This window comes from Oncorhynchus kisutch, linkage group LG28, assembly GCF_002021735.2.
Source record: "Oncorhynchus kisutch isolate 150728-3 linkage group LG28, Okis_V2, whole genome shotgun sequence".
NCBI lineage: Eukaryota > Metazoa > Chordata > Actinopteri > Salmoniformes > Salmonidae > Oncorhynchus > Oncorhynchus kisutch.
The window spans coordinates 20,540,586-20,551,580 of NC_034201.2; the positions used below are offsets into that span (position 1 = coordinate 20,540,586).

The following is a 10,995-nucleotide window of genomic DNA, read 5'->3' on the forward strand; positions in this document are numbered from 1 at the left end:
AATTTCTTGGGTGATAGACTATATAAAGAATCCCAATCTTCCCCATCACCTGTGCCTAGGTTGAGAGGTCTAACAGTGCTCCCCGATCCAAACCCAAAAAGGCGGGCACCAGGTTAGCGAGCCAAGGGGACAAACCTGTGAAAAAGGCAAAAGAGCAGAAGCTGCAGGGCAGCACAGCACTGCGGGGCACCAAGAAGAAGACATTGGAGAACCAGCCCACTGAGTCCAGGCCTGCGGAGATGGACAAGGAGAAAAGTAAAGAGATGAACAACAAACTGGCTGAGGCAAAAGAGTAAAAATCATCACTTCTACCTTTTATTCTTCTTTGAGGGAAAGAACACAAAGGCTGCATAATTAGAGGTTCTCATCCCCTTTTTAAGTTTTGTCTCTCTTTTCTATCTCTCCTCTTTCTGCTCTTTCTCTCTTTCACTCTCTTCTCTAAGTTAGTAGTAGTTACAGTAAATGTCAGAGTTGGGACATGACATGTCGTTTCTTCCCTGCCTCACATTACATTAGATCACCGTACTAACGAGGGGATGTGTGCATCCGCTTCCTCTGCTTCCTGATGCCATCGACCACCCCCCTCTCTCCGTCTCCATCTCAAGGTTGCCATGGCTACCAATGAACGGCGTGTGCTATTGTTGCATGAGCTCACCGACTAGCAATCCTGTGTGGTTGGCTTCCATCTTCCAACTGAACAGATTGCTTTGTTGAGTTTATCAAGGATTTTTGGCAAAGAGAAAACCATGTAAATTGGCTCACTGAATGGACTTGATCTTTATAGCTGTAACGTGCTAAACGTATCCAAAGATAGATACTCATCTAGAATTATGGTCTGAAAATCTTTGATAAATGTGCAGCTTGGTATTTCTAGAGTGTATTGGTCCGTGGCTGAGTGTGTGCCTGCTCTGTAGGTCCTGAATGCTGTCTTCCAGTGCACACGGGCCTCCAAGTCTGTCTATAATCAGATTGCCATTACTAAGATGCTTTGTTAAACTTTGCCATCATTCCTGAATGAAATCTTATTTTGTAAACCTAATAACTGTTGATTGTGGATGATGTGGGAATGGTTTTGAGCAATGAATTGTCAGGTAAACATTTAAAACCTCATACTGTCTCATTCAAAGTGTTCTCTCTATTCACAGGAAAATGAGTTAATCAAGTTATTTTAAAGGTCAGACAAGGATATCTTATTTCATCAACCTTGTTGCCAAACCAGGAGCCATCTGGGTTACAGTAACATGATGATGCATTACTAGACCAGTTATTTGCACAGCAGATAAATAAAATGTTACTATCATGAAATTATAATTACATTAGCCATTTACATAACTACATTACATGCCACTGAGTCACGATAGGAAATTGATATTGTGGCTCTGTGGTCGTTAGCTATGCTTTCACCCAGACCATGCAGACTCTGTATAGATAAAGCTCAGTGGAGTACCAGGATCACTTTCTAATCCTACATAGAGCAGCCTAACCTATAACCTCACACACCCCCGCCTACAGCCCCTCCCCTCCTCTCAGACACACACACACAGAGCCATGGTGGACTGTAACTGACGTGATTAGGCCCCCATGGGACTAGCAGATGGGACCCCAGCAACACTATCACATCCCAGAGGTCTAAAGAGGTGCCTGGCTGGATGTGATATTAGTCCACACTAGTAGGAGCAGACTCATGGTTAAGGTTTTGGAATTATATGTTATTTATGTTTTATTTATGAATCTATTTGTTTGTGTATGAAACACTGATTACAACCTATGCTAATACCTCTCTTTATTGAATAATAATGCGACTGTGATGTGATGGTAAGTTGAATGCTGGCTGTTTGGAATGCTTCTTTTTCTCAAATTATTATCTGTGTGTGTCTGTCTAACACAGGCCTCAAAGAACTGGCCTCTTCCACAACCAGGTGTGTGTTTAAGTGTGTGTGTCTGTCTAACACAGGCCTCAAAGAACTGGCCTCTTCCACAACCAGGTGTGTGTTTAAGTGTGTGTGTCTGTCTAACACAGGCCTCAAAGAACTGGCCTCTTCCACAACCAGGTGTGTGTTTAAGTGTGTGTGTCTGTCTAACACAGGCCTCAAAGAACTGGCCTCTTCCACAACCAGGTGTGTGTTTAAGTGTGTGTGTCTGTCTAACACAGGCCTCAAAGAACTGGCCTCTTCCACAACCAGGTGTGTGTTTAAGTGTGTGGATTTGATTAGGTTGACAAGATTACGTGTAGATGTCAAGATTATATTCAACACATTCAACTTCAAATCAATCTCTCTCTGCTGCCTTCCATGGCAATCTAAATATTGTAGGCATAGGCTAACAATGTAGAGCAACTTGATATTTCTCCCCTGTGATTTCATTGAATTAGGATAAGCAGCGAAACTCGATTCTATATTTGGATTACATTTGTGTTATACTTCTGCATATGTTTGCAGTTTCTTGAATGGGATAAAAATGAGTGAGAAAGGAAAATGATCTGTTTTACAAATGAAAACCGAATGATGTCAAAATGAATCAAGTTAGACTTGTCCCCTTTGTATTGGCTGTATAGTGCCTTTGTATTGGCTGTATAGTGCCAGTGTATTGGCTGTATAGTGCCAGTGTATTGGCTGTATAGTGCCTTTGTATTGGCTGTATAGTGCCTTTGTATTGGCTGTATAGTGCCAGTGTATTGGCTGTATAGTGCCAGTGTATTGGCTGTATAGTGCCTTTGTATTGGCTGTATAGTGCCAGTGTATTGGCTGTATAGTGCCAGTGTATTGGCTGTATAGTGCCTTTGTATTGGCTGTATAGTGCCTTTGTATTGGCTGTATAGTGCCAGTGTATTGGCTGTATAGTGCCAGTGTATTGGCTGTATAGTGCCTTTGTATTGGCTGTATAGTGCCAGTGTATTGGCTGTATAGTGCCAGTGTATTGGCTGTATAGTGCCAGTGTATTGGCTGTATAGTGCCAGTGTATTGGCTGTATAGTGCCAGTGTATTGGCTGTATAGTGCCTTTGTATTGGCTGTATAGTGCCAGTGTATTGGCTGTATAGTGCCAGTGTATTGGCTGTATAGTGCCAGTGTATTGGCTGTATAGTGCCTTTGTATTGGCTGTATAGTGCCAGTGTATTGGCTGTATAGTGCCAGTGTATTGGCTGTATAGTGCCAGTGTATTGGCTGTATAGTGCCAGTGTATTGGCTGTATAGTGCCAGTGTATTGGCTGTATAGTGCCTTTGTATTGGCTGTATAGTGCCTTTGTATTGGCTGTATAGTGCCAGTGTATTGGCTGTATAGTGCCTTTGTATTGGCTGTATAGTGCCTTTGTATTGGCTGTATAGTGCCTTTGTATTGGCTGTATAGTGCCTTTGTATTGGCTGTATAGTGCCAGTGTATTGGCTGTATAGTGCCAGTGTATTGGCTGTATAGTGCCTTTGTATTGGCTGTATAGTGCCAGTGTATTGGCTGTATAGTGCCAGTGTATTGGCTGTATAGTGCCTTTGTATTGGCTGTATAGTGCCAGTGTATTGGCTGTATAGTGCCTTTGTATTGGCTGTATAGTGCCAGTGGAGCTCTATTTGCTGTAAGTAATAGCATGTTACTAGAAAAGACCAGAACAGCGTCTCAGACTCCTGGGATAGGATAGGCCTCAACAGAGCAGTGCGTTGTGCAGCACTTGTCTTGTCATGGGTCAACCCCCACCTCCTCACACTCCCCAGTCTCTTTCTTGTGTTGTTGTAATCTATTGTGCTAGTCAGTGTCCCCTGACTCCCTCCCTCCCCTCAGTTTTGAGTAATGGAGTGTGTTGTCTCTCCATTTGCCATGGTGGTGTCTTGGTTAGTATGTCACAATGAATCACCACACCGTATTCCACTCAGACTGAGCATGCGCCCACGGAGCAGAGAGCGAGGGCCATCTTATTAGCATTTTGCAGCCTTTGGTTGGGGAAGGGGGATGCTTTCTCTCGTAACACATGAAGGGGGATGCTTTCTCTCGTAACACAGGAAGGGGGATGCTTTCTCTCGTAACACAGGAAGGGGGATGCTTTCTCTCGTAACACAGGAAGGGGGATGCTTTCTCTCGTAACACAGGAAGGGGGATGCTTTCTCTCGTAACACAGGAAGGGGGATGCTTTCTCTCGTAACACAGGAAGGGGGATGCTTTCTCTCGTAACACAGGAAGGGGGGGTCGGGGGGTCTTACATGTAAAGTGCTGACACAACCCACCCAGTGATATCGATTTTGAATCCAAGCATTAGAAACAAAAGCTACAAATTTAAAGTAATAATGGAACAAAGAAGTGTTAGGCCAATATATTTTACTGTGAAGTGCTTGTGTTTCTCTCTGCTTGCTCCTATTTACTGAAATATGAATAAATGCAAAAGCAGAAAAAGCAGTGTCCTCTTGGTTCTTTGTGTTGAAACGTATGGAGGACGGTGAAAGAACAGCGGTTGCAGGTACTTGTTTAAATGTTGTTGTGTCTTTGTCTTTGTGAGACATGAGATGATTTTGAGAGAGTGAATCCACATGGAAGAAAAAACAAATTCTCTTCAGATTTTCTTTAGCGCTTATCAAAGCTCATCAAAGACATTCTGGCATGAGTTCTGACATCCTTTCAAGAGCTTGAATATTGCTGCTACAGTATGTTATTTTGCATCATGTGTCCCAATATATTCAAAGCCTAAATTATACAGCAATGTACAATTTAAGGATGGGTGGAACATTATTACAGAATTAGATGTCATGTAAATACACTGGGCCAACAAACTGTACAAATTTACACAATGTAATGATTTATGAAAGGTCCTTTTGTTTGGCTGTGAGAATGTGTGAGACATTTGGATATATTTTCTGAAACCATTTTAATCATGTCATTACTGAGTAGCTTTTTGAGGATGTGAAATCCTACGTCTGGAAAATCTAACGAGTGACATTCTGATTCATTTGAAGGGTTGTGCTAAAACAGTACCACTACATACAGCTCTGTCAGCCAATCCGTGATACAGGCTGGGTGCAGACGCTAAAGCAACACCTGTGGGGCTGTGCACTACCCATTCCAAGGTAACCTAGAAACACACACAGCCGCCACAAGCCATAAATCTCTCATTATCATGCATATGTGTTCATAAAATGTCATTCAAAGTCATGATTTCTTCGATATTTGATAGTGGCACAGTTTTGTTTTGAAAGTGACCCACCATGAATCTCTCTGTACTCGGTTACAGTTCCCACCAGGTCAGATTCCTCTTCCATATGGAAACGAGTAGGGGAGTCAGTCAGTCTGTCAGTCAGTCAGTCTGTCTGTCAGTGAGTGCTTGAAAGTTGGCTGTCACATCCTATACTGTAGGTATGGTGCCTTAATAAACATGTTGGATAACACACCTTACAGATGTTTATATTAACACATAGTTATACATCTGAACTTTTTTGTTCTATCATTGTTGATCATTTGATGTAATGATGTTATGTTGTTTGAGTTAGATCGGCAATTCAAATGTTATACTGTAGTACCAAATGTGATACTAAATATAACATAACAATTTATTTTCTTAAATGTATATTGAATGGGTATTGGGATGGGTTTGAATAGGGTGGGTGTACTGAAACTCTAGCTGTAAAGAGAGACAATTCTGCTACTAATAAATAATAATAATAAATAAATAAAAAAATACTAGAGAAGATTGTAAGTGCATGTTTTAGTCTCCTCAAGTTTCTAGCTCATTTTAGGTTAGATTATTTCTGAATGTCCTGTGGCTGTGTATTCTTGAACACCCTGGGCCTCTCATTAGACTCTCATTATTCCCATTAGTGTGCTCTAGCTTTTAGTCTGAAAAGGTTTCAGGTGACAGATTGGATTCAAACTCGGAGAGCAGTGGCTATTTATTGACATGAACTTAGTAACAAAAATCCCTCAACAGAAATGGATCAAATCCTCACTCTGATTGAAGAACAATGCCAACTTTTGTTCGGATTTGGGGAAGGTATGTGTTTTCTTTATAAATGCCAACAGTCTGTTCCAGAATGAAGATTAGGGAAGAAAATATGAATTGTTTAAGTCCACCAACAGCCTTTTTGAGCAACATTAGATTTAGTGACAAGAAACCAAGAGTAGCTTTGCCTGAGACTGAGCTTCATGCCCACACAGTATCAGTCTGATGTTGTACACTGATATGAGTAGCCACAGGGTGCTCAACTCAGCTAAATGCTTTTTGATTGGCCTTTGAGAAATGCCTCATCTTGTGTCTCTTTGTTTGTGCCTTTTTATTTGTATTTCAACTATGTGCTGCCTCACCTCCTAGAGAGCCTAATGGCGAGGTTCTCCGACCCGGTGATCATCATTCCCAGGGTGCCGTTGGAGGAGAACCTGAACCACTGGAGGAAAGACCCGAACCACGGAGGAGCGGCGGAGTCGTGCGCTTTTCCCCAGATGTAAAGTAGAAGTAGAGCCACTAGATCTACACTGTAGGCCTGTGGTATACAGGGAGGGACTATTGTTCTGATCTGTACTGTACATATCTAGTATTTTCGAGTTCTATTCATGAAGAGAAATACCCCATTAAGAACTCCTCTGAGTGAGGTAAACCCACATACACGTAGTGTGTTTGAAACAGCGTAATGGTCATAGCTGTTTGAGCAATTGCAAATGCAAAAGGTGCTATGAATAGAATTTCTGTGACATGCTCATGTCTGAAAATAATGTTGTTTCATTGGTAATGATATTAGAAATGCCAAACCATAAAGTGCTTATTGAAAAAATGAAACGGCACTCTACTATATATTGATCAATTCAAATGCAAATAAATATATATCACTTGTGGATTTGCTAATCTGTGTTGCATTTTTACTGGTGTGTGAAGTGTGTAAACGCACTTCAAAATGAATATCAAGGTTGTCAGGCCACCCTTTTGTGAAGCAGAAATGCTTTAGGACACATATTAATTTACTGTATGAGTTTCATTTTAGTCTAGTGAATATTTGTGTGATAATGCTTATAAACTCTTGTGTGAAGGGGGTTTTAGTTCTTGGCTGGAGCAGCTGTTTCTCTGTCACTCTTCATAATACTCTTCATTAAGTACCCCTCTCTCCTTTCTTTGATTATGCAGTAAAAGATGAGGAAAGAGTTAGTATTAAACAATAAGAATAATCAGTGTAGGCACCGAGACATCTGACTGTACAGATGTGCTCTGCTGCCTCCTCCTCAATGTGCCGCCCCAGAGGAGTAAACACACATGCATGCACACAAGACTTTGATGTGAAGCCTTCACATCTTCACATGATGCTACAAGGACTTGAGTTGCTCATCAGGATTGGAGGACTCGTATCTCTGAGGATGATTCTTCTCCTATAGACTGTGTCTCATCACACACAAGTCTCCTCCTACTACCAGTAAACATAGCTATTACAATTAATAGGAAATCATAGCCTACAAACAGTCCAACTAGAATCTTGTTGCAAAGTTATTGTCGGTTATAACGATTAGAGGATATTTCAGTAATGTTCCATATAAAGCTGTTGTCTATAACAGGGACATGGACAGAGGAGAGATATGTTGGGTTTTTTCTCACCCATCTACACACAATAGCCCTTAATGACAATTTTTAGAAATGTTAAAATGTATTGAAAATTAAATACAGAAATATCTCATTTACATAACTATTCACACCCCTGAGTCAATAATTTGTAGAAACACCTTTGGCAGTGATTACAGCTGTGAGTCTTTCTGGGTATCAAAGAGCTTTCCACACCTGGATTGTGCAACATTTGCCCATTATTATTTTCAAAATTCTTCAAACTCTGTCAAATTGGTTGTTGATCTTTGCTAGACAATCCTTTTCAGGTCTTGCCATATATTTTCAACTAGAGTTAAGTCAAAACTGTAACTCAGCCACAGGGAGACATTCACTCTTCTTGGTATGAAACTCCAGTATATATTTGACCTTGTGTTTTAGGTTATTGTCCTGCTAAAACATGAATTCATCTCCCAGTGTCTGTTGGAAAGTAGACTGAACCAGGTTTTCCTCTAGGACTTTGCCTGTGCTTAGCTCCAACATACACAACATAACCAAAAGTATGTGGAAGCCTTCTCCTCGAAAGTCTCATTCCAAAATCATGGGCATTAATATGGAATCGGTTCCCCCTTTGCTGCAAGAACAGCTTCCACTCTTCTGGAAAGGCTTTCCACTAGATGCTGAAACACTGCTGCGGGGACTTGCTTCCATTCAGCCACAAGAGCATTAGTGAGGTTGGGCAGTGATGTTGGGTGATTAGGCCCGGCTCGAAGTCAGTGTTACAATTCATCACAAAGCAGTTCATTAGGGTTGAGGTCAGGGATCTGTGCAGGCCAGTCAATTTCTTCCACACCAATCTTGATAAACGGTTTCTGTATGGACTTCGCTTTGTGCACGGCGGAATTGTCATGCTGAAACAGGAAAGGGCCTTCCTCAAACTGTTACCACAAAGTTGGAAGCACAGAATCATTTGGAATGTCATTGTATGCTGTAGCATTAATATTTTCCTTCACTGGAACTAAGGGGCTGAGCCTGAACCATGAAAAACAGTCCCAGACCATTATTCCTCCTCCACCCAACTTTACAGTTGGCACTATGCATTGTGGCTGATAGCATTGTCCTGCTGTCCGCTAAACCCAGAATCATCGGTCAGACTGCAAGATGGTGAAGTGTGATTCATCAATCCAGAGAGCCCGTTTCCACTGCTCCAGTGGCAGCAAGCTTCACACCACTCCAGCCGACACATTGCACATGGTGGTTTTAAGCTTGGTGGTTTTAAGCTTCCAGAGGCAGTTTAGAAATCGGTAGTGAGTGTTGCAACTGGGGACAGACGATTTTTACCCACTACGCACTTCAGCACTCGGCGGTCCCGTTCTGTGAGCTTGTGTGGCCTACCAATTCACAGCTGACCCGTTGTTGCTCCTAGACATTTCCACTTCAAAATAACAGCACTTACAGTTGCATACATTTGACAAACTGACATGTTGGAAAGGTGGCATCCTATGACGGTGCCAGCTCTTCAGTAAGGGCATTCTACTGCCAATGTTTGTCTATGGAGATTGCATTGCCGTGTGCTCCATTTTTACATCTGTCAGCAATGGGTGTGGCTGAAATTGCCCGAATCCACTAATTTGAAGGGGTGTCCACGTACTTTTGTATAAATAGTGCAACACTTTGTATTCAGAACAAAAACGTAATTGTTTTGCTATATTTTTTGCAGTATTACTGTAGTGCCTTGTTGCAAACAGGATGCATGTTTTGGAATGTATTTATTCTCTACAGGCTTCCTTGTTTTCACTCTGTAAATTAGGTTAGTATTGTCGAGTAACTACAATCTTGTTGATCCATCTTCAGTTATCTATCACAGCTATTAAACTCTAACACTGGCTTCATGATGAAAACTCTGACCGGTTGCCTTCCTCTCCGGCAACTGAGTTAGGAAGGATGCCTGTCTCTTTGTAGTGACTGGATGTACTGATACACCATCCAAAGTGTAATTAATAACTTAATATTAATAATATTCAATGTTAGCTTTTTTTATTGTTACCCATCTACACATAGGGTCCCTTCTTTGCGAGGCATTGGAAACCCTCCCTGGTCTTTGTGGTTGAATCTGTGTTTGAAATTCACTGCTCAACTTAGGGACCTTTACAGTATGTGTGGGGTACAGATATGAGGTAGTCATTCAAAAAACATGTTAAACACTATTATTGCACACAGTGAGTCCATGCAAATTATTTTGACTTGTTAAGCCAATGTTTACTCGTGAACTTATTTACACTTGCCATAACAAAGGGGTTGAATAGTTCTTGACTCCAGACATTTCAGCTTTTCATTTTTTATTATTTTGTACAAATTTTGAAAATAATATTTCCACTTTGACATTATGGGTTATTGTGTGTAGGCCAGTGACAAAAACATAAATGTAATAGATTTTAAAATCAGGCTGTAACACAACAAAATGTGGACAATGTAAAAGGGTGTGAATACTTCCTGAAGGCCCTGTATATACACTGGCTGTACAAAACATAACGAACACTTGCTCTTTCCATGACAATTCCATCCCTTATTGATGTCACTTCAATCAGTGTAGATGAAGGGGAGGCGACAGGTTAGAGAAGGATTTATAAGCCTTGAGACAATTAAGACATGGATTGTGTATGTGTGCCAATCAGAGGGTGAATGGATGATAAACAATATTTAAGTATCTTTGACAAGGTGCTAGGCGCACAGGGTTGAGTGTGTCAAGAATGGCAACGCTGCTGCGTTTTTCAAGTCAACAGTTTCCTGTGTGTATCAAGAATGGTCCACCACCCAAAGAACATCCAGTCAACTTGACACAACTGTGGGAAGCATTGGAGTCAACATGGGCCAGCATCCCTGTAGAACGCTTTTGACGCCTTGTAGAGTCCATGCCCAGACTAATTGAGGCTGTTCTGAGGGCAAAAGGGGGGGTGCAACTCAATATTAGGAAGGTGTTCCTAATATTTTGTACACTCAGTATATACTGTATATGCCATTTTAGACTCTTTTATCCAAAGTAACTTACATTCATGCGTGCATACATTTAAAATATGGATGGCCCCGGGAATCAATCCCACAACCCTGGCAGTGCAAGCCTCTGCTAGAACAACTGAGCCATACAGGACCATGCAGTAATACGACCTCTTAAAGTAGTGAATGTCCTCACCTTCAGCGATAATTATGTAGTTGAGGTGCAAAGAGCATGCCCTGGCTGATTATGGTACATAAATGGACAATAGGCTAAAAGGAAGAGGAAGAGAGAAAATGAATTAGTAATGATCTGTGTGAGTTCTGAGCACTGAGAAGGGACTGGTCTGAAAGCCCAGGGAGATGACTGAACACATAGACAGACAGACCGACTGCTGGGCGATAAATGCTGTCTGTGCCTGTCCTATCTGCCACAGAGACGGTACTTAACAATGGGGGTTCTTTGGAAATTCAGTACAGCTTTCTGTGTTTTCTTATTCACTCTGAATGTTAT

At 41.4% G+C, this 10,995-nt stretch overlaps 1 protein-coding gene across 2 annotated transcripts in view; it reads left to right on the forward strand.

The window, feature by feature from the left end:
* Nucleotides 1-6,806, forward strand: part of LOC109872518 (microtubule-associated protein 6 homolog) — a 31,714-nt gene extending 24,908 nt beyond the window's left edge. The window contains exons 3-5 of one of the 2 annotated variants that reach the window (XM_031807825.1): nt 60-292; nt 4,933-5,043; nt 6,282-6,806. In XM_031807825.1, the coding sequence (XP_031663685.1) occupies nt 60-292; nt 4,933-5,043; nt 6,282-6,420 (483 nt within the window). In that variant the 3' untranslated portion in view covers nt 6,421-6,806. Of the gene's footprint in view, nt 1-59; nt 2,118-2,183; nt 4,444-4,932; nt 5,044-6,281 lie in introns of those variants that run through there. The other variant, XR_004205965.1, reaches the window with a different exon arrangement.
* Nucleotides 6,807-10,995: the final 4,189 nt, after the last annotated feature.